This window comes from Agelaius tricolor, unplaced genomic scaffold (assembly GCF_023055355.1).
Source record: "Agelaius tricolor isolate 1412-34295 unplaced genomic scaffold, bAgeTri1.0.p SCAF_16, whole genome shotgun sequence".
NCBI classification, from domain to species: Eukaryota; Metazoa; Chordata; class Aves; order Passeriformes; family Icteridae; genus Agelaius; species Agelaius tricolor.
This window is the reverse complement of record NW_027269276.1, coordinates 10,530,995-10,558,946: the sequence shown is the minus strand read 5'-3', so window position 1 is coordinate 10,558,946 and position 27,952 is coordinate 10,530,995. Positions and strand designations below refer to the sequence as shown.

Genomic DNA, 27,952 nt, shown 5'->3' with positions numbered 1-27,952 from the left:
TTCATTCCCCAAATCTCCCCTGCCTTTCTTCAGTCACTTATTAAATCACTGTTTCTTCAACAGGAAGCCAAATAAATCACTGTTCACTCTGAATATAGGGTTGTTCATGTTTAGAGTATTTATTGTGGCAAAACAATTAATAGATTTCTTTTAAAAGATTTTTCCATGTTTAGGAACAAATGGACTCTATGTGAGGAGGGGAAAACTATCTTGTTTTGGAAAGAACACTGACTAAGGACACATGCAAAGTTCAAACATCCTTTAAATAGTTTTCTCCCAAAATGTATCATTAGTTTTGTTCAGCTTTTCTAGTTTGTAAACAACTATGTAATCAATGAAAATATATTTAGCCTACCTTTAAAAAGATGTTTCCAGTATTAAGTGATAATAATAGTAAAATCATATGCAAGACAAAAATATTAAGATCTAGCATGCTTGTCCCTTAACAAGTTCTATTCCAAAATTATATTACATATATTAATTTCAGCTTTGTAAATGTTTGTAACCTCAAATCTTTGAGCAGTCAGACAGTGACAAAAAAATTATTAAGAAACTGGACAACCTTTCTGTATTGTGAATGCCATTCATTTCAAATGTTACTTGCTAGTAAAGTGCTGTTACAAGCAAAATGAAATTGTTAGTGTCTATTGAAAGAAGATGACATTTTAGTAATATTCAAATTGTACTTGTTTTTGGCAAATAGTTAAAAGCATAGACATGTTCGTTTAACCACCCAAAACTAATTCAGTATAAATAACATTGGTTTCAATAATTCTATGCTAAAAGGCACATACTAATGTTCCAGCAGTTCTTTCAAGTGAGCTTTTGTATGTAGAGTTTTAATTGTGCTTTTAAATAGTTACTGATTCAGTATGACCTTGAAAGTGACATTTGTGCATGTCTAAAATACCTTCTCACAAATGAATCTCACACTCTGAAGGTGTAATTTTGTTAAGATTAAGATTATATGTATCTATATAACTATGCTTGTTGATCTCTATAGATCTACATAGATATACACATATACATATATTCATACATACACACACAAAAGGGCTTCTTCTGGAACAGCAGCAGAAAGTGCAGTCTATACTTTTTTGACTTGTCTCCATAACAGAAAGTTCAGGTATGAATTGTCTTGGGATTTGTGAGATCCAAGGGATTATTTGTGATACTGCGTATGTCCCATATTACCCTCTTTCCTTACAGGCTGCTTCAAGCTCACTTCACTTCCAGAAGAGATGATTGGCAAATTATTTTCCATGTGATACTGAATAAGATGACCCACACTATCAAATATATGATCTTTGGTTCTCACCTAGTGGAAGAAGCAAAAGAATATATTTTAGGTTAGTTTGTGCTTTTAACCAGTTGGACATGAGGCTAACACATTAAAATCAAAAGCCACTTAAGCCACTGAACTCACTTGAGCAGGATCATTAGGCTGTAGACAGCAATTCAGATCTATCCTTTGGCCCACAAGCAAAGTAGTGGTAAAGTGAAAAGATGGTATGTCAAACTGGGCTGATTATGCACAGGGGAAAGAAATAACCTTTTTTTTTCTCCAAAGAAGAGAGATATTTTTCCCTAAATCCCATTGAGGATTACTTTTTTGATTAACTCTCTCTTCAAAAATGTCACCCAAGACTGCTCTTCTGAGCAGAAGAACGTAGCATTGAAGTGACAACAAACCTTTTTGTATCCAGAAATTCATAATTAAGGATAGGGTTATTTTTTTCTAGCACTCACGGTTTGCAGGATGTGTTAAGTGTATACACTAATTATCAGCACTTGGACTAACAGTATTTAAATTCCTCACTGCTACTTCCATGGTACTTCAGTGCTTTTAAGTTTTTGAACTTTCAAACCCACTGCAGCCACTGACTATATTAAAGTTAACCTGAAGGGAGTCAAATCACTTCCACTTGATGGAATGCAGCCATGCATTTTGATTGAAATATCTGAGCAGCACTGAAATTTCATGATATGAAATATTCATACCTTGCCCTCAGGATCCACCAAGAGTAGATGCTTTGCCTGCCCTCCCTGCAGTCCACTGAGGACATACTGACCAGGTGACGTTGTGCTTTCTCGTACCAGAAAATCCCCGTCGTTGACTAAGAGGCTCTCTGCTGCTTTCCTGTTCAATTTGCCATGGTAACAATCTTCATTCTTTAGCTGTTGCTTTATTTGTGGCAGAGCACAGAGACCAGCTGTGTTGCTTGTGGCACTCTGCTGAACAGGTTCCGGTAACTCTAAAATTAAATGAAAGGGAATGTATTGGACACTTCACCTAAAGCCTCATGCTAAAAGGATGCAAGCCAATATCTTTAATAGCTTTTAAAAAATTCAAACAATTCAGCCTTGAAGCAAACCAACCTTACAGACTATAAGAATATGCACACATGAATGCTCATGACCCTCCAGTGCATTAGGCAAAATTATCACACCACCTCTTCCCCCTACCTTAGATGGGAAAGCCTTTGGTCGCTAGGCAACAGTGATTAGAAAGAGGAATTTTTCTGATGCTGTACTGGTTTGGGGTTATATTTCTTTGTATGAAAAAGTCAAATTTTCCCTGTAAAAACAAGATTTTTATTGGCTTTTTAGCTTTATTTTTTTCCCCGTAAGATCTTGTTTTTCCTTTTTCCTTAACAAGCTCTGAAGAGATTGTCACAGATCATTGGGAGAGTCATGTTGAGTGGCTCCAGCTATGTGCAGGAATGTAAGACAACATAGCCAATGTAGCCAGAAGGGAAGGATTACAGCATGATACATTTGCTGTTAAAAAACGAACAATTACCAAATGTACTAAAAAAACTGGGTGGTTTGGGATATAGCCAGTCAGACTGCAAATGATTCACAGGCAGGATTCTTCTAAGGAAAATATGAGGATACCACTTCTTCAATGGAATTGTGCAACCTAAGGCTCCTCAGGATATAGGCAGTTCCTTTTAGAGCATGATGCAGTCCCAAGTTGGAAATGTCTCAATGGTCACAGATTTCTTCATTGTGTTTCCTTTATTGTCCAGTCCTTTTTCCACTTTCTTGTGTGGAGCCAACTCTGATAGAGAAAGCACTCAGTGGGAAACCATAAAAGGCAAAGCCAATAAAGTATATTCAATAATGAGGACAATTAGTAGCAACTATGTAATCATTTAATGGATATCCTCCACTTCGAGACCATAAATCAAGTTTGGACATATATTTAGTTGATACCACAGATCAAACAGTTTGATTTAGAAATTATTGGATGGGATTCAATGGTCACTTATGGAAGAACTAAGTAAAGACTATCACAATAATCCCACTTTAACCATGCATGCTACTGCCTGTGAAGCAAAGGCATCTGAGGTTATTTCCACCTTAGAGTGGTTAAGACCTTGAGCATACAGGAGAAGCCTTTTCCTAGAGGCAATGTGCAGTCCCAAGCTCCTATCATCCTCAAGACTTGCTTTTTAATACCTGCAGCACTCCATTCATTGTCATCAATGAACTACAGAGGATGAAAGGTTATCCTGCTTGTTTACCATCACTATTTCTGCTCTTTAATCCCTTTTCTCTTGAATCTAACAAGGAAAAAGAACAACCAGGATAGATTTCTTTCCCCATCTTTTCTGTATTTCTTATGGGAAAGCCAAATCTTTCTGCATGCAGAGAAATAAGAAACCCCCCTCCCTCCATGCTTAGACAGGTGTGGCATCGCAGTGGGAACCTACTGGCCTGACGCAGAGGGCTCCCAGGGATCTGTGCTGCTGCTGCACCTCGGGCTGCACAGGCTGCAGAATGCAGGGACTGGGTGTTGATGTAACATGGATCATCAAATAGATCTGCTTTGTAGGCAGGTTTCAATGAGGTTGCCTCTTTTATTGTCTTCTGTGATCTCTCATCGCAATTACCTGCAATTAGTATATAGTATGCACAGATTTCCTTTTTTTTTTTTTTTAACTCAGCTTTAAGTAACTGTAAAAGCTGAAAGAGGAATGATGTTCTTCTTTATAGCCCACTAAAGTAATTCAGAAGGAAAATAAAAATGCAAATGAACTTATTTTTCCTGATGTCTAGAAGGCACCAGGTCCAAAAGTAATTAGAATGAAGTTTTCAGAAATGTTCTGTACTGGTCCAGTTCTGCTTCAATCAATATCAGCAGTGAACCCCCCACAGACTGGAAAGAAATTAATACATATGTCTCTACAGAAACACATACCATACATGTTATTTGTTGCAAAACCCTTTCCTTCCCCTCTGCACCACAAAAAGAGCTTGTGGGAAGCTGAGCAATTCTCTCTCTTGCTATTCTGGTGGAGAAGGGAGAGATGGAGGAGATTGGTGCTTTGAGGCTCTGCCTGGAGAGCCCAAGCCACATCTGTCAGGTTAGGATCCAAGGCTAACAGAATATCCCCTGCAGGGTATGAAAATAATAGCACTTCAGCTAGCCAAATAGCAGGCATATTTTTGCTCTTCAACAAACGTTTTATTCATAGATCTATTCATTCATTCTTTTATTTGTTCTCCCTCTCTTTGTAGAAACCATTTGATTCTCCTTTCCTTGAATTGGAAATAACACAAGAAACTGAAGTATCCCCTACAGACAGCGTAATGGATCACTTCAGAGTCGCGCAGGTGGGAATTCAGAAAGGACCCCATTGTGCAGTGAAAGAGAGGAGCTGAGCAAATGTGCTCAGGGCATCAGCTGTGGCAAAGGAAGCCCAGAAGGGATGGAGGCTGATGATCTCCTGGGGTCCCTGAGAGCAGACTTTGCTAAAGGCAAATTGATCCTGGGCATAAAGCTGCCTAAGGCAGGGGAAGGGCACAATCACACTGAGAAGCCAGGGATGCTGGAACCAAAGGGCCAGGCTCTGTTGGAAAAAACCAATGCTGATAATCTGGATCTCATTGAGCATTTGTAGGAGAAGGGGATATATTCAGAGGCTGATAAGAAATGAAGTATCTTCCTTTTTCAAATGGTATGAAGAAAGGGAACAACAAAGAGTATGAAAGAGAATAAAAAAACAAAGAGCTACTGTACAGTATCATGAGAAGTAAAATGAGTAAGTCTGCCAGCAGACTTGAAGATAGATTAGTGGCCTTTAGAAAAGCTGTAAGGCTTTTTTGTCTGCCCTCCATCTAGGGAACTAAAAATGACCCACTAAGTAGAACACTTTTCACCATTGTATTGAAAGCCAAGGGACAGCTCTTCCAGGCAGCCTGCCCTGGTTAATTCTGCATATGCATGAGAAGGAAAAGAGAGTACATACCCACAGTTTTGTTTTCTTCTGGACAATTTTCATATATATTGATGAAAGTTGGGCTGCCTGTCTGTAGAAAAATTTTAAAATCAGTCACATAAAGTAGTCCCCTAGAAAAACCCAGGTAACTTCAAAACATCCATGCATTAGTTACTAGATATACAGGTAATTAAACATGTTCTTCACCAAAAAATTCCCATCTCCTCAAATAATATTTCACACTGATACTCTTCTTTCTTTAGATGTCACGTCTGGACTCCAATGTGAGTCTCATAACTGCCCAGTTATTTATCTAATGTTTAGTATATATACAGTGTAACTCCTAGGTAAGAAAGCTCAGATTTTCTAGTAAGTGTCCCTCATCATAAAATCAACTACAGGTCTCATGGCTTGAAAGTGAAATGGTTACTAAGTTGTCTGAGCAGCACTGAAAGAGAAAGGAAAACCAAAAAGTAACAGCCCATGGGAAAAAGGCATTTGCATTAACATGCAGGGTAGCTCCTTGCAACAGTACTGGTGAGCATCAGGTGCAAACTCTGGATATAGTAAAACATTTTTTGATTTCGAGAACTGCTGGGGAGGTGGGGACCTGATATGCAGAGTAGGGTTCATGTCAGCAAAAAATAGATGGTGCAGTAGCACAGGAACACACAGCAACCTGGGAGCAGTTGCTACCAAACACAAATAACACCTGGGAGCAGCAAGCTTTTAGACAGAACCACCTGGATTCCAGCAGGCACATCTGAGTGTGCTCCCTCTGAGCAAAGTGGTGGTGCCTTCTTTCCTGTGTGGGGAAAGGATGGTGCTCCCAAGGCCTCACACAGCAGACTCTGAAATCTGTGCAGCCATCTGAACTTGTCTTGTTTTACTCCCTGATTGGTTTTTATTTCCCACTATGCCAGACAAGAGCCACAGTCTCTTTTGCTGATTTAACAGAGCTTCTTGAAACAATCCAAGAGTAATGAATATTGTATATATATTGCAATCAGTCAATGTTGTATGTATAAGTTGTAGAGCATAATGGACAGGATGAAATATTTATTAGATCACAGAACAGGGAGCCAGGAGGTCCCAGATTTTGCAGATGTTCTCTCCAACAAGCCATTTAAATTGGTATCTATTTTCTTCTCAGAGCTAATGAGTGAACAAGGGAATATTACTTGGTCTCCTGAAAGTACTCTAAGGACAAACCAGTTAATATTCAGAAAGTGCTTTGGGATTCAATTATGTACTAAGCATCATTAAATCTAGCCTAAAAAAACCTTTTCCCAGGATAATCAGGACCTGGTTCTGATGTTAATGCCATGCTTTAACACCACAGAAACATTTTATTATTCATTCCCATAATAGGCAGTGAGTATTTATCCCAGCAGATGCTGTACTTACTGAGCAATACTGCTTTTTGCACTGGACAGGACACTTGGCCCTTGGGTCTGTCTGCACCTTCATTCGCATGTCTAACACTCCGCCGGTGGGAGGCTCCTTCCCTGGAATTTCGTTGTAATATTCATGATGATCCTCCCTCTCCTGTGAATTCCCAGCTGATCCATTAGCATTTGCTGCCTCACTGAAAAAAATATGGGGAGGGGGAAAAAAATGAAGCTTCTGATGTAATCAATTGCTTTCTAGTGCAGGCAAACATCCCCAGTGTCTGCACAATGCACAATACACAGATTCGCCATACGGAGGCTGTAAAGGGCTTTGGGCCGGAACTTTCAGAGCTGTTTATTTTTCCAGTTACTTCTTCCTGAAATAAAAATAGTCATGACAGTTTGGGGTAAAGGGAGGTACAGTCATTTCATTAGCACCAGGCAGCCCAGATATATTTTCGAGTCAAAGAAGAGGTAAGAGGAATCTACTGAAACTTTAGGAATTCCAATGCATTGTTCATTGAGGTATCCAAAATGCTGGCCATAAAACTAATTCTTATGGCTTCTTGACTGAAGTCTATAAATCTAGAGATTGCTGGGGAGCAGCCAGACTCCAAGAGAAAAATGAAAACCTCATGGCATTTAGTCAGACAATCCTGCAACTGTTTTAGAAAATCAAATATTACTACCAAAAAAAAACCTAAATAAATAAATAAAAAAGTAGCTGTCCTCAGAGGCATTTGCCCTGATTTTAATAACCACAATCAATATTCTGGCTCAGCTTGAAGGGAACGCTGAATGACATGAAGGAGAGCACACAATGTTTTTTTTGAGCTAAACCAGAATGATGATAGTTTAAATGTACAGCTGATACACTGCAAAACAACTAGGTGCTTCCTGTACTGTCTCCGGTCCCAAAATAAAAAAAACTCATCTCAAATCTTACTTCTCTGATTAACAAGAGTATAATTGGATAAAAGGCCATGAGCAGGAAAGAGATAAAGTTCAAGTAGTTGATTATGTGATATGCAGTGCAAGTATTTGATTATGTGATTCATAGTAGTTTGGAAGGGAGTGACTCATTCACACAGCAATATCCGACTCCTCTGCCTGAGGACCGTTCTCGGAGGCTGCCTGTGGGTTATGCTCAAGGAGGAAATCTAATTACCCTCTTCCATTCCTCCCTGCTCCTATGCTGCTTGTGACATAACCTAGCAGGATTTCTTAGGAATAAAAGGCTTTTCCTCTGGTTATTTTCCCCAGGAAAAACAGACCAGTTTTAGCAGTGGAATGGCAAGAACCATCATATACATTGAAATAATATAAACTGGAATTGCATTTATGCAATAAAACCAGTTCTGCTGTGATGCATTAGGCCCTGTTCCAGTGACACTGCCTGCTCAGGACTCCTGTGCTCAGGGTGCAGGTAAGCAGTGGCACAGCTTTACCTATTCATGGGAAGTAGCAGACAATCAAATTTGGTGTTACAGTAAAAAGAAGCCTGAGAAAAATAGGCATGTCTAATCTGTGAGGAGAGCCATAAATTAGAGCAAGAATTGTGTCCCCAGTGCAATGGAAGAAGGGTAATTGAAATGGGGAATTGTGGTCCAGAAACTAATCTAGGCCCTGTATTTCAGGCAATGTGTAGAGGACAGGGCTTCACGCTTTAACATGCCAGTGGTGGCTGTGTTTATCTCAATTCATGAGGCTGATGTAAGTCATGCCAGGTGAAAACTGAGGCTGCTGCCAGAACATGAGCAGAATAGCAGAAAGGTGAATTAAAATGGCTTTTTTCCCCACCACACACTTTCCACAGCTGCAGCAAGCTTAAACTTGGCACAGGTCAGGACTGAGCTCAGTCTCTGTGTGTGTGTGTCTGCTATTTATAGAGCTGAACTTACTTGGGCAGAGTAATTTGAACATTTGTTCAACTTGCATGACTTAAAATAAAGCTGCTTTATCTAAGGAACAATACAGCTTAATTCTGTGTTCTGCACCTGTACAAATGTCACAAAAATCAATGGAGTTCACTGGAATAAGCTAATTTTGATATCTTATACACTGCACGTACAGGCAGGCATACATTTGAATTATCCTATGTCCAGAAAGCATATTCAAAGCATCTTACTTATGGATTACTCTTTGTAGTGTATTGTTTTCCTGAAAAGTACTAAAGAGGAGGAAACTGCCAGTTAAGTGACTGAGAATGTGCTGACCTTTCATTAGATGTAACCAGGCTAGATGGGTTCTTCAGGTACTGTCTGAACCGGAGCTCAAAAGCCTGGCCTATGGTGTTGATCACCTCCTGTGCCATCCCATTAGGACATTCCAGGATGTGGCATGCTGAAAAGAGACACCTTACTTTAGTTAAGTAAATGTAGTTTATACCAGAAAGTAAAGACTCAAGCTATATTGCTTACAGCGAAGCTCCTACCCCTTCATGGAGCCAGCAGCTAGTACAGCTCCAGTCTGACCTGCAGTTCCCACTTCATTGCACAAAGAACATGATATTTAAAGCCACAGCCTGCCTACTATTGCCTCTACACACACAGAAAAGCCAGAAATTGTACAGAATATTGAGCTGAGTTCAGTAGCTTCCTTATTTTAAAACTCAAACAATTCCTTGTTACGTACAAACAAAGCAATCATATAAACACATATAACAGTTGGAAACTTGTTTCAATACCTCTCTGATTAACAGGGTCTTTTGCTACATATGCCACGTAGTCTGTTGTATCCTACAGGAAAGAAGACAACAAATGTCTTGAACATTGTAATTATGAACAACCCTACCACCACAGCACAGCAATTGCATATAGACAGGTACATTTTTAGCTTTAAAATGCACGCTTCCTTCAGGGAAAAACAACCAGAGGTACTAGCAAAGTGAGCCAAGGAAAATATCAATGACACACTGGTGGCTATCAACACAGTAATTGTCCCATATTCTTTTTCTTCTAAAAAATGGACTAGACCATTTGTCATTCTTTGGGTCTTCAATAAACTGTGTATTCAATTCCAGCTCTGCAACAGGAGTAGAAACACAACTGGTGCCTCATCACCAGGCAGTGCTGCCCCTTCCACTGCTCCCGTGGAGCTCACAGCCTTTCCCATGTAACACATCAGGGCTGTGTGACTGCTGTTCACAGCTTTTGGCTGGGACAGTCCTTTCCAGAATCACTGGAAGATAAAATAGTGCTAGCATACTGCAAGGGACAAATTTCCAATGTTCCCAATTTGTAGCAATAAGATTGAGTTTTGAAGGCATCTTAGAGAAAAGTTAAACTCTAAAATTACGCAGAATAAAATGGGTATCTGATCTCAGTTGCTCCTGCCCAATTTTAGTCTGGCTACAATCAGGTTAAATTACCCTGGATCTCAAAGCTGCTGCTGAGATCAGACAACCTCAGTATAATCAGTTTTCTGTTTCTGATTCTCTTTCTAGCCAGCACTGAAATAATCCTCTTTTCCTAGTCAAATTGAAAAGGGAACTGGAATAGAAAAATTAACATTTCTAATGATACCGCAAAAGCAAAGAGTGGCTTGATAATTCAGTCAAGTTGGTGAGGTAATGAATAACATTCTTTTAATTATTAAAGATGCATTTTGTTATTTTGGATCTTTAAGGTGGGACAGGGAAAATGCAATTCACAGCTTAAAGGCATGGTTCTCTTGAGGGAAGAGGCAATCAGCTGGCAGGAAACAAGGCCCCATTTGCAATATGCACAAGAACAATCATTTAATAATTCACAATGAAAGACACAAGAGGCAGGTCTTGGGGCCAGCAGAACTTGTCCTAGATTTTTTTTTTTAATCTCTAAAGTTAATATTACTAAAGCAAAGCAAGCTAAATATTTCTTATGTGTCTAGTGAACTCAATTTCCTTCCTTTTCCTTTCAAGTTTTTCTTAAAGTTCATAAATATTTCAGGATAGATATTTTAAAATAAATCAAATCTAGGGAGTGACTAGAAACTAAAGTAACTGGAGCAGCACCTGCTATTTTTTATGTCTTTTTTAATGTTTATGTAGATGCCTGGATGATTTTGCTTCAAAATAAAGCCAGAATAGGCTTAATTATCAGGCAGAATAGTCCTACTCTTTCACAGCCCAGAACAACACTGAACTTCAATTAGACCCTGAATGTGGGGCAGGTGGAAAGACAGGTCCTGTGGAACCATCTCCCATTTTAAATGTAAAGAGAATTTTGAAAAAAGTACCTGAACAAGACAACAAAATTGCCCCTTATGTGAAGGGCCACTAGATTTATAGTTATCACTGATGAGCAAGACCTCTATTTTGCATTATCCTCCCAGTAAGAAGTGTCAGCAGCTGCTCCACCAAGCCCATTTCCTGCAGCACATCTGTGCACACACATCTCTTGCTGGCTCTGCCATTAAGCACTGACCAAACCCAGCCCTGCATAGCCTCTGAAATCTGAAGTCACTGTGCAAGAGCAGTGCAGTATAATAATATAAAAAACACTAAAAAAGGTAAACAAGCCCTAAGGAATTACTTATCCAACCCAGATAGATGCATTTCCTGCTTACAATCATTACAGTAAAGAGTCTGGAATAGAATAAAAACCCTCTGACTTGAAAACATTCATGACTGCATGGCAGTGACACTAGGAAGAACAGCTCTATCTGCAGGAAGAAGGTGGTTATGCCATATCTGTCTCATTGGAGCTGTTTGCTTGAGTTAAAATTAATCTAAAAATTTAGAAGTGCCAGTGCTGACAGCTTTTATGACAGGTATTGGATCACAGGGACCACTGAACTGGATCAATTCCTATGTTCACATTCTTATTTTTAGATCCCCAAGTCAGAGGGCTTTTGAATTGACTGACACTCACTGATGGGTGACAGAAAAGTTAACTGTGTATCTATTAAATAGGCACTGAGTCACTATTCCACACTTCCTTTTCAATGTCAGTCCCCCAGTTTTCTTGTATTACTGCTCATGATCCAGAAGTGCAGTGTATTCTGTTAGTGCTTGTGGAAGGAAAGGATGAAGCAAAGTATTTGCAGGTAACAATTATTACATGAGTTCATTATACCTGCAGAAATATATTTAATAAATCAATACTTACTGGGTCACCTCCAGAAGCAAATGAGATGGACTGCATATGATGGTTGGCAATAATCTGAAAAGCATAACAGACTAATTAAAAATGCCCTTGGGCCACACATTAGAAGATATCAGAACATATGTCTCCATAGAACAAGCAAGTAAATTCATAACAATCCCATTTATTGATTTATGCATGTATCATTTAGGAAGGAAAGAGATAAAAATAGGAATATTTTTGAGATTACCCATTCATGTTTACCAATGTCTAGATCCCTGAGAAATCTTCCTTAAAGAGTCTTCAGAATTAATTCAACCACCAACTTCTAATTGTACCAAAAGGAAGAAAGGGAAACCTGGTGTCCTAATCCCCTCCCAGGATGAGCAATGGACAGGAGACCTCTGCACTACAGACAACCCCTAAGAGCTCCTTGATGCTCAGCATGGCACCAGCTCAGTGCAGCATTCCTCAGAGCCAGTGAGGCAAAATGACCTCCCTGATGTTCCCCTGCTCCAGCTTGGAGCAAAACCTGCTGCTGGCCCGGGGTGAGATCACCCAGGGAGCAATACCAACAGCTGAGGGAGGAATTAGGTGGGCAGGACAAAGATCCTTATCATATCTGCCAAGAAGGAAGGGAGCACAGCCCAGTTCCAAGCAAACCCAGGCTCTCAGGAACACACCTCAATAGAGCCTAGAGACTTTACACAGTATAATTGATTGTACATATGCATTATCCAGCTGTAAAATAGCTTTGAATGATACCAAAGCCAAGCTCTGACTTCATACCTACATCAATTTTTTTTTTCCTCCTATGACTTGTCAGAAACTACAGTCAGGACTTGTTTATTGGCACTTTACAGGCAAACACATCCAGAGAAACAGTTTGCCAAGAGCTCAAGGATCCCTCCCCATGGAACACGCCATCATGAACAAAAAGGACCTGCGCTGTATGTCAGGTGCTTTCATTTCTAAATTCAGAGGCATCAGCTTCACCAGGCATGCTAAAGGGTGCCCTTTGCAGGGCACTTCCTTCCCTCAGAAGCCACAAACGAGGACAAAACTGTAGCATGGAGAAAAGGACCCTGAGTACATGGATCCTACCTGCTGCGTGTCAGCATTAATCAAAGTGAGGCTGCTTGTTGAAATGGTCAGCTTTATATTCATGCCAGAAAACTGAAGGTTACTTTTGCCAAGTACAGAAGACAGAAACTTCACTGGAGGCTTTGAACAAAGAAAGAAAAGAAAGAGGCTGTCAGCCCAGTCTGTGAGGGGCAGAAACATATGAAAGTCAAGGAGGTTTTATGGTATCTTATTGAGACTTTCAATGGAGCAAGGATAATGGCTTGATCAAATGCAAATAGATCTTCTAACAAACATCAGCTCTGAATGCAATACTGGTAGGAATGGGTTTTATGTCAATAATGGGGAAAAAAAAATCCCAGTGAGCTAAATGTTATAGCTGGCTCAGGAATTCAGAATGTGCAGTTTTCTTTCTGAACTCTTCTTTGTTTCTGGAGGATGAAGTGTTTCTGGGTAAAGCAAGAAATTCTCTCATGTATTCCTCTTGAGCTCCACAGTTACAGAAGGAAATCTGTAAGTTCTGCTGGACACAACCCAACAGCAACCACTGATGTTGCCCCTCACTGCATCCCAGTTACTTAATAAAATCCATTAAACACTGCCATTTTAGTTTAATGTGTTTAATTTTTTTATATAAAAATAAGCAGCAGATAACATTCCAGTGAATTAGCTCCCTCTTGCAAACCAAAAAAAACCCCAATTCCAATAGTTTAGCAGCCAAAGCCTAAAACTTGTAAAGCACCATGCACTGCAAGGGCTGGTAGAAGCAGAAACTCTGGACAAAGCATTAATCCTGGGAAAAATAAAGTAGGGCATAGCCTCAGCCCCAAACCAAACAGACTAAACACCCTGCTACCAGCACTTCCATGTTATCCAGGCTGAGTTCAGATGGATTAAAATGCACTAATTCCAGCATGGACTGAAGCCTGTTAGAGACTCATGTATCCAGCTTATCAAAAGCAGATACAGAAAAATAATTGCTGAGCTAAAACAGGATTTACCTTCCGCTTTTTTATAGCTCCATTTGTACCCGCCACAGCTTCACACAGTCGGCTTATTGCTTCCCTGCAAATAAAAAATACAGCACAAACTGTTGGATCATTTCACATGCACCATCTGTAACAGAGCCAGCAACTCTGCAATTTATTGTTATCTGCCCACTTATAAACTCTTAAATCTTCTGGAAGGTCTTTCACAGTTGTTTTTCTTTCTTCTTTCCTCCCACTGTTAAAAAAAAAAAACACCAAAAAAAAACAACCAAAAGAACTATTTAACAAAATACAGTGATTCAGCAGCCGGGTTTGGATTCTTTTTCTTCATCAAACCCATCCATTTCACCTTATGAAAATGTTTAAATGTTTTTAATTAAAAAACCCTCAAACATAACTAACCAGAAGACAAGCAACTTAATACCATCAAAACCTTTTTTTCAGAATGGTTGATAGGTCCCTTGCATGGCAGGAGGGGCTCCTCCCTACTTAATCCTTCCTATTTAGCACAGCAGGTGCATGCTGAGTGAGCCCAGCTGGGTTCTCTGATTCACTTTCTGGGGTTTGGGATTTCTTTTCCAAAAAAAAAAAACCACAGAAAAAAATCCCAAAACAACACCTTCCCCCCCCCCCCCCCCCCCAAAAAAAAAAACCAACAAAAAACCAGAATCAAAACCAAAAAACACAATAACCCAAACAGCAGTAGAAGGGTGGGGATGTATGATCAGCTTCCCTAGTTCCTTTTCAGAGCTATCAATCCATATCTTTCCATCTCTGGTAGGAATTTTCCAAACTGGACCTTCTGTCCAGCCACCCCATTCTCCTCTGCAGGTTCCTCTCAGTTCAGGCAGCAGAAGGGTAAGGCATAAAGCACACACAGTGCTCATTTCTAGATGAAAGATAAATCCACACAGGATAACAGAGTGCTGTGCTATGCCTGTTTTCCAACTTGAACAAGGCACATTGTGGCCTCTGCTCAGGAAGTGACTGGTTTGGACATCCAGCACAGCACTGATGGCCCTGGTCAAGGTTAGCACAGCAGCTGGGACAGAACCTTTCTGCTGGCAGTTACAGGCTTTTCCTCACTGACAGCTGCTGCTTTGAAGCCAGCAGGAGAATGGTGCCTTGCTGGGCTGGGGTGTGCTCAGCAAGTTTCCATAGCTTGCCTGGACACCCTGGTTGGAGTAGCAGCCCCAGTGTCTCCAGCTGCCCTGGCCCTGTCCCACAGGGGCTGGGTCTTCCCAGGCTTAGGCTCCCATATTGGGCACTCCAAGCTTCAGCCTTTCTCTTGGGGCTGAATTCAGATTTACCTCCAAGGATGGGATTTTGTTTGGTTCTAAAGGGGAAGGGAGTTTGTTTAATTGTTTGTTTGTATTATTGAATTATTATCCAAAGAGCTAATTAGGAAACGAGCTGGTTGGGAAAACTTGTCTGTTTCCAGATCCCGCTGTGTCTGTGGGAGGAAAACACCACTGGCCTTCACCTCCTGAGAAATATTTAGTCCAGAAGGGCTGAAAATTATCAGGAAACCACACAATGACAAGAGGCTCCAGCCAGGTATGTCCAATGAAGCAGAGATGCCCAGGGAGGAGGAGTGTGGTCCCCCCAGGACCCTGCAGATGAGAGAGGAAGTAAAGCCAGGCCAGCACGGGTGAACCCCAGACTCACTCCTGCCCCTGCTCAGCCCCCCAGGGCTGCCACACCAGTGGGCTGTGTGCTGGAGCACTGAACATCAGTGATACACATCGAGGGAGCACCCTGAGAAATTCAGCCTGGATGCTGTCACATGAATGGAGACCTCACCCACAGCAATATATAATTAATATTTTCTGAGTGAAAACATCAGGAAAGAAAAGGGGCTTCATTGTGGGCTATACAAGATCAGAAACCCTTTTAAATACTGACTCTTCTTAGCATTTAAAAGCAAAGTACTTCTCCCTACACAACTGAAAATATGTTTTTAAAGTAAATTTCTGATACCCTTCTTGGTTAGCTCCTGCTGTTACCAGGGGGAAGGCCAAACATGACCAAATTAAAAAAAAAAAAAGAGGAAGGCATCCTGCAGGATGATCTTGCAGATTCCAATAATCAGCTTGGAAAATGAGAACTCATCTTCTCATTCAATATTAAAGGAAATTAAAATCAGAGCCAAGACATTAAGGCTACTTGGAGCCTTCAAGTCTAGCCTTACCTAGAAAGAAAACCAGATACAGAACAAATTGGAAAAACAGGGAAGTTGTCTCTTTTGGTGACAAATGAGTTATTGCACATGTCAGGCAGCCCATGTGAAATCAAGAGTTGCAGGCAGAGTTGCCAGCCACAGAGCCAATTCTTGTACAAGCCAGTCTGGTGGCTGCCCACTTCACCATGCTCTGAATCAACTGTCCAGTAAAAAGGAACCAAAAAGTAGCAAACCATTTAATAGTTACTACTACCTCTCTTTGGTAGGGGAAATAGTTGTACAGACATTTCTTGCTGCATACCTCTGGGTGATTTTCTAAGTGATCTAACAAAACTTTACAAATATTATTTGAAAGGTGTGAAAAGCAGGAGTTTGGTAACACCTGCTGCTACAACTGAACACTTCCTACATGCAGTCATTTCCACAAACTGGAAACTGCTCCACACACTAGGAATAAAAGAAACTCTGGATGCACCCTTGATAAACCGAAATGAGTGACCCATTTTTGGCATCCATAAACCTTTAAACCAGCTTTTTGGGTTTTTTTTTCAGGCCCACTCAGAAGCACAATCCACAGGTTTTCTCTGGGTCTGCAGCCCTGCAGTGAAGCCCGTGGCTGACCCAGCTCCTGCAGAGCACACCCGTGAGGGAGAGGCCTGTGGGCAGTAACACTGAGCCACTTTGTTCATTGTTCCCCCAAAACCAGAATAAAAGACGAAGGATGGCTGATGTAAGCAAGCAAGCATGCTGTTGAGGATTTGCTTTTAAGCATCTAGGGCCCTGCCTACACCATGTAACAGAAAGGGATTATGTGGCTCAACAAAGTTGAAATTAATCTTCCAAACAAAGTCAGCCTTCTTCCAGCAGCCCTCCCTGGCTGCACATTTGAGACACCCTTCACCCCTCAATGCCTGACCATTTTGGAGTTTATAAGTTAATGCCCCAATGCAAGATACAGAACCTCTTTTCCCAGAAATGCCCAAATTTGATGACTAATAATCAGCTTGATTTAACAGAAATGTGTAAGAGGAAAAGAGCTGAATGGCTGGACAAGAGAAGCACACATGAGGGTCCAGCAAAGGCAGGACCTGCCACAGCACAAGGGTGACAACCCAAACACATCTTGTATCCAGAGCAGCAAGCACAGGCTAACCATTACAAAAAAAAAAATAAAATACAAAGACCCCCCAAGCAGAAGAACTTGTTATGCTTATTGTTATTTTTTGGTGTTACTTTGTCCTCTACATGGAGGTTGAGATCACAGATTTCTGAAAAATGGGAGGAATGTCCCTAAGAACAAGTGGGGTCATGGGCAGGCAACAGCAGAGAGCTGGAAAACTTGCAGTGGAATCTCCTGTGCCAACGTCCTCACCCCACAGCCACCCAGGGTAAAAGCACCTCAGTGCCCAGCCCTTCTCCTGCTGTGCTGTGGGCATCTGGCCACAGAGCACCTCTGCATCCCATGGTCATTCACAGCACCAGAGAGGCCACTCTCTGCCTTCCCTGACCATGTGCCTGCCAAGCAACTGAAAATGCAAGTCCAGCAAGAAAACAGACAGTAAATTCTCCATGTTCACTCCTTTGGACTCCTCACTTCACTTTGACAAACATGAGTTTGTTCATCTTTTCAACATTCATGAGAAAGGTAAATAATATCTTCAAATTTAGATACCATGAGGTAACTAAGCATGCACATACACATAAATCAAGGCAGGGTGCAGGCATAACTAGAGACCCTTTCTACATCACTTTAAAACAGAAGATGTCTCTTTGTTTAGTGAAATGCCATCCAAATAAAAATATTTTTTACCCCAATTCAAGTAACAGGCATGGTTAAAATGGGGTAATTTCCAGCAGCTCCTTGGTTGGTGCATTGTGCATGTGTCTATAAACTTACTCCCCTGAGAGAACAATAGGGGAATAATCAATGTTATCTTTGCTCCAGTCAGCTTGTCATCGATCGGACTTTAAAGTCTGCATGTGTGAGCTCAGCACTTCAGCATTTGGTTTGCAAACAGTTTAAGTTTTGAATTTCTCATGCACAAAAGAGCCCGTTAAGGTCAGCAGTGGCATTTTTTTTAGGTGATGGAAATATTTCCATTGTTAAGTTTTGACACAGTTCTGCTTAACAAAACCTTACTATCTAGCCCAAATTTAAGTTGGCAAGCTCTTGTCACGCAGTAATTCATATTCATTATTTTCCTGACAAACCAGACAAAGCTCTGTTCTGTTAGCACAGCAGCACACACACCTCTTGCAAACAGGAGATAACCTTGCCCTCTGGCTGAGCTGTGAAGAACACAGTGGCCTAGGCTGGGTGTATTACATGGCTCTTCTTGGTCTGTAAAGGACCTGCCCAAGGGAAGTATATTGCTATCTCAGGCACCTCTTCATCCAGACATGAAGGAACTGGGTGAGTGTGTGCTTATACCAGTGGTACATTCAACAACTGCTGGTTTGAATATAAAACAAACGGGACAGCTTTGAAGTGAAGTCTATAGGCATTGAAGGACTCATGTTTTTCAGTTTCTTTCAGTTGGTAAGTTTGGGAGCCAGAAGGTATAAATGTAACACTAATCTCTTCACGTTGCTTTCCTTTCTCCAGGAATTTTTGGATACAAACTTGGGAAAGCAAAACAGCATCTGGAAATCTCCCTCCAGCAGGAAGGAAGAGCTGGGCAGGTACAGGAAGCCTCAACCACACTCCTGGCATCCTCAGCACAAACTATGCCAGAAAAGCAGATGAGAGGACAAGGGAACATGTCTAAGGCCAGGTGAAGATAACCTGCAGCCACCCATCTCTCCAAAAAGCTGGGTGGCTGCTGGGGCTGCCTGGCACTAGTCCTGACTGGTGGACCATGAGCACATCACAGCACCACACAGCACTCAGAGCTGGATAGAAGGTGATTGTTTTGAAAACTCAAACACTCCTGCACTTCCAGACTTACAAGAATAAATGTCAAAATAAAAATGGGCTTTTCTCTTTCTGACAGGACATTTCAGCCGCCCCACAGGCATGGGGGTACTAACAATCTACACCCAGAAACTGACAGTAATCTGCAACAGAAGTAGCAAAGTTCTCAAAAGACCACAAAATATTTCATGTTTTAACCACATCCCCAGTTGCATCTGAGAATGAAACATTAATCTTTCTCTGATTTGCAGCCTAAAAACTTAGGTTTGCAGTACAGATGGAAACAGCTGTATTTCAACATGTTTTCCTTGTGACTCCACTTCCAGCTGAGGCTGGTCTTGGTGCAGATGGGGTCAAGCGATGTCATACATCTGATAAAAATTCCTTAGATGACCTTGCTGGACTGAGGGACTGATGGCACTTTCTGCATCAGGTGGGAAGCAGTGTGATGACAGAGAGACCCACGAGGGTCCTGGCTCTGCACCCTGGCCATGGCACCACAGGCACAGCAGCACCAGTGGATTTCCCCCTGCCTTGGAGAGCCGTGCAGGCAGCGCTGAGCCACGTGCAGAGCCCAGCTGCTGCTGGTCCCCAGCTGGCTGGGGATGTCTGCTCTGTGCTGCCACTGCAGGGGGAGGCTCTCTGAGCAAGCACTGGGAGAGAAATTACGTCTGTGCCTGAAACAATTCATTTTCCAATGCAAATAGCCTATTGTAATGATCAAATAATTCAAATCATCACTTAGGAAAAGACAAAACAAAACATGCAAACTCCTATTCAGAATTGTCTCAGAGCTTGGCACGCACCCTCAGCTTTATACAAAAATTAGCACTCAGGCTTTTCATTCTTGGGCTGAATCTCAGTTTTACACCACCTACCTGGTGACTTGTGTTCGTGTGCCAAAGTCCAGGGATCTCATTGACTGCAGCACCTCAATACAGCCCATGTACTATGGAAAACAGAGAAAAGGGAGGACTGTTAATATCTGGTACACAAGTAAGAGGAGGATCACAGGAGGAAGCAAATGTGATTATTGTCCACTAAGTTTATGCAGAACCACAGTCTAAATGGATAATCAAATCAGCCATCCTAAAGCTGCTTCCTAAATAGATCTTGTTTTACTAAAAGTGTAGAGAAGAGCAATAAAGATACCAATGGCTTAAACACCATAGCACCAAAAAAAAAAAAAAACCAAAAGGCAAAGCACTCTGGGGACACAAAATCCAATTATTCGTTTTTTTCCATTTCTGCTTACTCTCACTTATTAGCCTGTGACACTGAGCTGGGAGGAATACATGAGGAAATACTGGAGAGAACGGAGTCTTTGGGAGCAGAGAGGCTCTGGAAGCCCCTCGAGACCAATGCACTCAGAGCCCCCATGCAGAAGAGCTGAGTGTCCCTTCAGAGAGTAGGAGGCATTACAGGCCACAAGGAAAACCACTGGCTCCACACTGCTACATGTCTGATGACAAATAACCTCTGCAGAAGATGAAGGATGTGAAGTTGCAATTCCAGCTCATAGCAACAGCTCTTAAGAGCCTACACTATTAACTGACCTGCTTTAAATTAAAGGCTGACTGCCACACTTCTGTTGTATGGGACAGAGCTGGGGCTTTTTCTATTCTCATTTGGGATTTGTATAATACTAATTCTCAAAAATATCAAGGATGTGATGGTATATCCCCAACCATATCTCACTAATTCTTCAGCATTTCTATCGATGTCAATCTCTCTGTTGTTGAAGCAGTCTGATCTCTTCATTTCAACAGGCTGGCAGAGGTCTGGGTCTCTCATTTTTGCTCTTGGGACCATCCTGCAGTGCTCACACAGTGCCTGAGGGCTGCAGTGACAGCATGCCTGTGCAGACCTCTCCTGCAGGGAGTCAAAGCCTCTGGGACAGAGACAACTTGGAAAACCCAGGCAGGGTCATGCATACTCTGTCCCTTGTCTGAACGGATGGAAGAGGCATTCTGTGTCAGAGAAAGGTACCATATTTAGTTCCTCTCCCTCACTTTGCCTGTAAATCAATTTTTCTGCTGGGCCATTCAGAGAGGGTTGGATTTAGGTATCTGTTTCAGCTTTGGAGACTTTCAGAAATGAGTGTGTGAAAAAGAGAATGTTATATGTGCAGTCAGGGATTCCACAACAATTGTATTATCCCTATTTTGCTTTCTTTCCAATAGCAATGTAACCCTTGGGAGAACTCCAGAATTAGGTCAGAGACCTGGAAGGACATCAATAAGAATCTGAAAGGTTGGCAGAACTGCTTCCCTAATGAACATTTAATGACTTTGAGAGCTATCTGCCTTGTTAAAGATATTCCTGCTTAACAGGAACAAAGCAAATGTGGAAAATATGTCTAGAGCCTCAGCTTGTAGCACAGCAACGACCTCTGATCCTACAGTATAAGGTCAAGCATCCTGTAAGCTGGTTGGCTGCTCCTCTATCCTTGAAAAAAAAATAATTTAGAGAAGTAGGTGAGTCATATGCTGACAAGTGAGTCCCCATTGCATCCTGAACAGATGCGTGGGAAGCTACTCTAAGCAAAGATGAAAAATCAATATTAGGTTTTTGCATAAGTGACCCTGAGTGAAGCTGAACTTATCAATGATTCACAAAAGACCTTTTTTTTTTCCCTTTAAAAGCCTGAGTAGGGAAGTGCATTAACATGGCACCTCACTGCATCTCTCATTTATTTCAGCTGTCGTTGGTTATCTGAACTGGCACAGTTAGAAATGGCTGAACACTCACACCGCAGTGCGAGGGCACAGAGAACCAGCAGAGCCTCGGGCAGGGGGACAATGTGGGGCTGGGGCAGAGCAAGTCAGGGTCACAGAGCCTGGGAGAAGCCCATGGAGCACACAAAAGGACAATGGAATACCAGAAGCCTATTCAAGAAAACAAAAGATGCTCTCCAAGGAGGAAAAAAAAATTAACAATAAACAAAAATATTAACCCCTCCATAGCAAAATATGGGAAGCAGCACAACCAATGCATGAGAGGAAGAGGAAGGCAGCAGAGAAGGACAATGTTTGTCTCAGAGACTTCTGCACCCAAACTCCAGTTCAGGTGGTGCCCCCAGTTCCTGTCCTGTACACCCCAAATGGTACCTCCCAGGAAAACAAAAATGGGCTTCTCTGGTGATGCAGGGCCAATGCCAACTCCATCCTTCCTGCTGCAGGAAGGTTAAACTAAAGCATGAGCAGGGCAGCAACCACAGGTGCCTGGGAGAGGAAGCCACAGCAGCCCACAGCTCTTGCTCCAGTGCAAGCTATTCACCAGGTGCTCTTGTGAAAACCAGGTCCAAAGGTGGTGTACAGGGAGGGGTGTTCATCTTCTGAAGCCCACAGAGAGAGGCAAGGCCCAGCTCACTGAGCTGCTGGGCAAGCTGGGGAAAGCTGGACACAGGCCCAAGGGTGCACTAACCAGCCTGGGGCAACAAGCACAGATGTAACTGCAGAATTCTGCTACCTACAGAAAAATAGAACAGCAACAGTGAAACAAGCCAAGTGCTAAAGATCTGATCTGGCTAATGAAAGAGGATGCTGAACCCACTGTTCTGTCAGCAGCAGGATGGAGAGCTCTTGCCAAGACAAGCAGCAGCTCTTAGGAAGGAAAGACTCACTGGCCCCTGCTGGAAAGGGAAGGGCTCCACTAATGACAATGTGTGCAGAGTTATCCCATCTGCCTGCAAAGGGCTGTGAGAGCACTGGCACCAGGGACTGCTTTGTCCCTTGGTGTTTCAGTACAAAGGGTGATCTGGGGCTGGCTTGCATTTCCCCACACCACCAGGAGAGAACAGCAGTTATTGAAGATGCACACATCTTTCCACATCTATTTACATGAGATGACAGAAAGTGCCTGCAAACAGGATGAGGGACTGCGTGGGAGGAGATGAGAAGGCACCAGGCAGGGCCCATGTGAATAAGCAGCACATGGCAGGACAATGCAGAGTGCCAGGCTCAGGAACCTGTTGTGAGATTCCTCTGCTTTCACCCTAGCAGGAAGGTAAAGTGTTGTCTTCCCTCCATGGACAGAAGCCAGCCAGGATGTGGGGAAGGAGCAAAGCATGATTTACCCTAGTTTTGGTAGGGAAGTTTTCTCAGCCCTTCCTTCAATGCCGCCTGTGGTAGCCTTGGGGTTAGAAAGTCCCTGTGTCCACTGGAAAGCAGAGACCACCAGAGCTCCCCTGGCAGTGGCTCTGCTCCTGCCAGCACACAGACTGCACTGTGCCAGTCAGCTCAGTGCTCATCCTGCCTCACACAGCAGGGTTTACTGGGCTGGGGTAAGTGCTCTGTAACTCTGTAAGCAGCCCCTAGTCAGGCAGCTAATGGAGAACTTTGGCCCAGGTTTGTGCCCTGCAGGACATTCAATTGGCTCATTCCTCAGCCTGAACCTCACTGGTTTCCTCCAGCAAACACCAACCCCATCCAGATCCAAAAGCAAAGCCAGCAGAACCTCTGCCATCCCCACCGCAGGAAGCAGAGAGGCCAAGGCAGCCCCCAGCAGCCGTGAACACCACTGCAGATGTGGCTGGTACCCCCAGGGCACCTGTGAGACAGCACAAAATCCAGGCAGAACCAGCTGGAAAACAGACTAGATACCTTCAAGGATTAAAGGAGCCCATTAAAGATCATTAAGCACAAACCCACGCCCTCCCAGTAGTTTGTCAGTGCTAGTCTAACTCTCCTCATGTGCTTGCCCTGCTCTCATGTTCCCCCCTTGCAGCAGCAGCAGCAGTGCAGACAGACAGACAGACAGGCCCTTGGTCTGTCCCACGCCTCATGCCCACGCAGCACAGCCTGAGGGCAGCAAGCCAGGGCTTTTTGTGAAGAAGAATCGCTTTTGATAAATGATTTTTTTTTCTGGGAAAGTCTGACTCTTTCATTCACAGGTTTTCAATTAAAAAAAAAAAAAACCTAGGGAAAATCATAAATACAGATATATAGAAATATTTTAGTTTGTTGTCTGAAAAACCACTTTCTGCAGCACTGCACTCAGCCAGGTCTCTAACAGAATTGTTCCCAACCCACCCTGTCCCCGTTCTCCGGCTGTGCTAAAGCAAATGGCCCGAAAACCCGCGGGTTCCTGAGAGGATCGATTCCAGAGCGGCGCGAGTGCCCCGCGGGCGATGCCGGGCCGCGTTCCCGTGGGACGAGGCGCTGCAGGGCTGCCCAAAGCCCAAAGCCCGGCACAGCAGCACCGCCCGGCACCCCCGGCTCATGATTCACAGCTGCGGCTGGAGCCATGAATCACCGGAGCCCAGCTCCTTCCTGCGGGAGCCCCGGCTCTGCAGACGCCTGGAGTTATTTATTTACGACGGGCGATGCAGAGCAGCTCTCCGGGGGCAGTGTCGGGGTGCTGCGCGCCACGGAAGCGGCTGCAGCTGAAATACCACAATATTTCCCTGCCCTGATCATGGAAGAGGCGCTGGTGGCAACCTAGGACCAGGAAAGGGCTGTGCTGGACCCCTTCCCCACACGGGCAAGGAGCAGCTGCTCCAGGCTGACCTGTCGCATCCTCCGTGGCCAGCAGCAGGACTGTGCAGGGCACTGGTGCCCACACGTGCTTTCAGGGTGCAGTTCAAGTAATTCTGAACTACCGTGCTAGAAATGGTCAGGCTCCTTTTAATCTAGAGACATGTGGCTGATTTTAGACATATACAATGGCATATATCTATATGCATTCACCATCAAACCACTAGCAGAGGATCAACCTGTACATTGCTAAAAGCCCTTTGAGACAAAGGATGCTGCAAACAAGCTTTACCTTATTATTATAACGGTATTGTAATGAAACATCTGGCAATAGTATTTCCTTTTCATATTTTAGTTAAATAATTTTTAAAACCAATCATCTTTCAAAGACTCACGCTTTGATTTAAGCTCAGGTACAGAGCCTTACTCCATGTTAGGTCCAGTAAACATCATCCTTGCTATTCTCAGAGAAACCACTGATGTAGGACAGTGCTGAGAGACAGATCTTACCCTCCTTCCCAGCAGCAGCCACATCCCTGGCACTCCCCAACAAGCAAGAGAAAGGATGGCAAGTGCCTCTTGGAATATTCCTCAGGCTCATCACAGCCATAACAAACACCAGCAGGAAAGATAAGTGCCATGGCCACTATGGGTACCATTCAGAGACAACCTCAGCCCCAGATGGGCAGCATTGTGGGAAGGTTTTTAACAGGTAGAATGTGAACAAGGACATGGTGAATATCCCCCTTGTAAAGCCTGCAGCAATCTGCATACAAAGTATATTTTGAAACACAACAGTGTGAGAATCAGAGCTGTCCACGCTTCTCTTGGAATGTTAGTATTTGGGCTGTTTGTTATTTGCACGAGCATTTGGGGGGACCAGGTGCTATTATGGGTCTCAGCTTCCTCAGCAGGCCTGGGTGACATGTGGCTGTGACACAGGTGCTCTGTCACCACCAGTCACACCCGGCACAGCTGCCTCCCCAGGGGATGCAGTGAGCCCAGCACGGCCCCTCGTTAAAACAACACCAAGAAAAATTCTGCCTCACTCCAGACTGCAGGGGACAGCTTCTGCCCTACAGCATTTCTTTAATTCACCACATTATTGCCTTTCTAAAATAACTGTAGATCCTCTCCATGTAATTGCTGAATTCTCCTCTTACTCTGATTAAGCTGTTAAGGCCAAAGATCTCTGGCAGCAGCAGTCCCAATAACATGGACCTGACCTGCCTCCTAAAAGGGTCTCTGTGGAGATCCCAGCCATCCCATACCCCAAGAGGGCACAAGAAGCTGCATGGGGAGACTGAGTGCCTCCAAACACACAGGAAGGAGGGCAAGGGCCAGGGCTAGAGGGTAAGGATTGGAAGCAGCTCCAAATGCCCAGCCCTTGGTCGCTTGGCCCCTCTTTGCCTTCAGGTGAGACCATCCCTCTGCACCAGAGTCCTGCCATGCTGCAGCCCTGGCCATTTCCCAGCCCATCTGAGCCCATCACCAGCTACTGAAGAAGTCTGATGGTCTCTGGGGAAATTAGTACCTTGCTTATCCTCTCACCTTGCACATCCTCTGATGCTGAAACACCCAAACCCCCATGTTACTTATTTACCAATCTGCTGTTACTATTGAAAGGGCTTGTTAAAAAAACCACCAAGATTTTGGCCAGGACATGTCAGCGATGCTCCTGCAGGCCCACAGCCATGGGAGCAACACAACCAGGAAGATGAAGGGAAAAAACATCTCCCTGTTGCATTGTGAGGCTCCTGCCAATGAACCCCTGAACCCCCCTCTGAGATACTGCCCACAAAAGGAAGACCAGCAGAAAACCATACTGGAAATACAACCTGGGCAGGTGCCTGCCCCACAGCCTCCCTGACAAATGTCAGCAGCGTGGGTCAGAACGCACCTAATGCCTGGAGCTGCTCTCTGTGAGGGATGGGAGGCCCTTTCATGGGCCTCCTTTTCCCTCCAACATGCAGAGTAACCTGTTTCAGTTGCGGTTCAGCCGCACTCCTCAGAGAGTCTACAGACAGTCCCTTGGAATTGGATGTTGTGTTACCTCGGCAAGCAGCTGGGATGCTTTTAGCTCTCCCAGCTCAATGCCACAGCCCTATGTATATCAGAAGATAGGAAATACGTGGGAGAACGCAGTGGTTTGGGGCATGGACTCTAGAGGCAGGAAAATGGAGGTCACCCAGCAGCCAGCTGAGCTGTTTGCTTTGTCAGAGGATGGGAGCCCAGGGGGATGTACTCACCCGCATGCTGTAGGTGGTTCCTGGCTCCTGGCTGTAGGTGCTCTCATTGCTCTGGGCCAGGCCCCTGTCCTGCCTGCCCACAGCAGCCTCCTCAGCACAGTCACCTGCTGCCTTTGGGGTCAGGACCAGCTTGTCCAGGTCGGGCTGGGGGTAGGAGGCCGACAGGCAGCTGATCTCAGGCGAGGTCGGGCTGCTGGGGATGGTAACGCATTCCGTGAGTTTAATTCGTGGCACCTCTTTGGTTCCCAGGCAGAAGCTTTTCAGGCCCGGCAGATTGGATGGGTTGGCAAGTTTGATGTTGGCCATCCGGGGGATCAGCGTGCACAGCGTGGTGCAGGTGTCCTGCGGCCCCAGGGACACATCTTCTGTCAGTAAATTGGGCGTTGAAGAGTGGGAAGAGGAGGAAGAACCTTTGATATTTAAAGACGTATTTTGTGTGCCTTCATCTAGGGAGGTTATGGAATCATTCCTGAATCGGCTGTACTTAGCCCTGTGCAGCATTCCTGGATGTCTGAATAACCCTACATACAGGACGTGTCCACCGAGGCTCTGCTGGCTGCGTTCTCTCATAGCCTTGGCAGGTCTGTAACTGGATATTCTTGCATAAATTAGCTCTTGTAGATAAATTATATGGAAATCAAGAAAGTCAAACAATTTTCAAAACAGAAACCTATTGGATATTTTTGCTGACTCCCTCTTGAATGGTTTATTTTGCTCAAAGAACAAGGCTTAAAACTGCATGGGCATCTGGCATTTTGTAAGCAGAAATAAAAGCAGCATACAGGAAAGCACATCGGTGGTACAGCAGCTTAAGCTGAAGAGCCACTATCCAAACCTGCCTTCATTGCTGCCTCAAGCCAGGCACTAAATCCCACCTAGCTCTGAAGATTCACAGCTGTAGCATCAATAATTGCAGAGTCCTGGCTGCAGCGAAAGCTCAAGCATATTCCACACAAAGCAGATCAAGACAGCTACAAGCCCAAACGTATTTTCAGACCGGCATGAACCCCGTAAGGTGCCCGGCTCTCTACACTTCCACCGCCGCTGCCCCAGAGGCGAAGAGCATCCCTGCGCTGCAGCTCCTGCCCCGCCGTCAGGCGCAAACCCAGGATTCTTTCCAAAAACACTGAGCAGCGTCGGTCTCGTTAATTCCTGCTGGAAAGTCCTTCAGCACCATAATAATCCCGAAACAACGGAATATTCCCGCGGCTCCGGGGCCGTTTCCCGCAGCGCCGCGGGGCAGCAGCTCCGCAGCGCCCGGGCCGCCCCCGCCGCCGCCGGTTTTATGAATGAAGTTTTTTGTGAATGGGCTCGGCGCGTGCGGGCGGGCAGCGCCGTGAATGGCGCTCGGCGCGCGGCCGCGGCCCGGCGGC

The 27,952-nt window shown here is 43.9% G+C and overlaps 1 protein-coding gene across 2 annotated transcripts; it reads right to left on the bottom strand.

Moving 5' to 3' along the window:
* Positions 1–95: 95 nt before the first annotated feature.
* On the bottom strand, positions 96–27,952 carry SHC4 (SHC adaptor protein 4). Of its 2 annotated transcripts, XM_071441482.1 has the most exons (12): positions 26,580–27,952; positions 19,732–19,802; positions 13,770–13,833; positions 12,790–12,909; positions 11,710–11,763; positions 9,306–9,357; positions 8,836–8,962; positions 6,636–6,816; positions 5,259–5,319; positions 3,720–3,899; positions 2,002–2,255; positions 96–1,318 (listed from the first exon to the last, which is right to left on the bottom strand). In XM_071441482.1, exons 1-12 carry the CDS (start codon positions 27,147–27,149, stop codon positions 1,163–1,165), a joined length of 1,890 nt encoding a protein of 629 aa, XP_071297583.1. In that variant the 5' UTR covers positions 27,150–27,952; the 3' UTR covers positions 96–1,162. The 2 variants fall into 2 exon arrangements, with proteins under 2 accessions (XP_071297583.1, XP_071297584.1); XM_071441483.1 differs by lacking the exon at positions 3,720–3,899.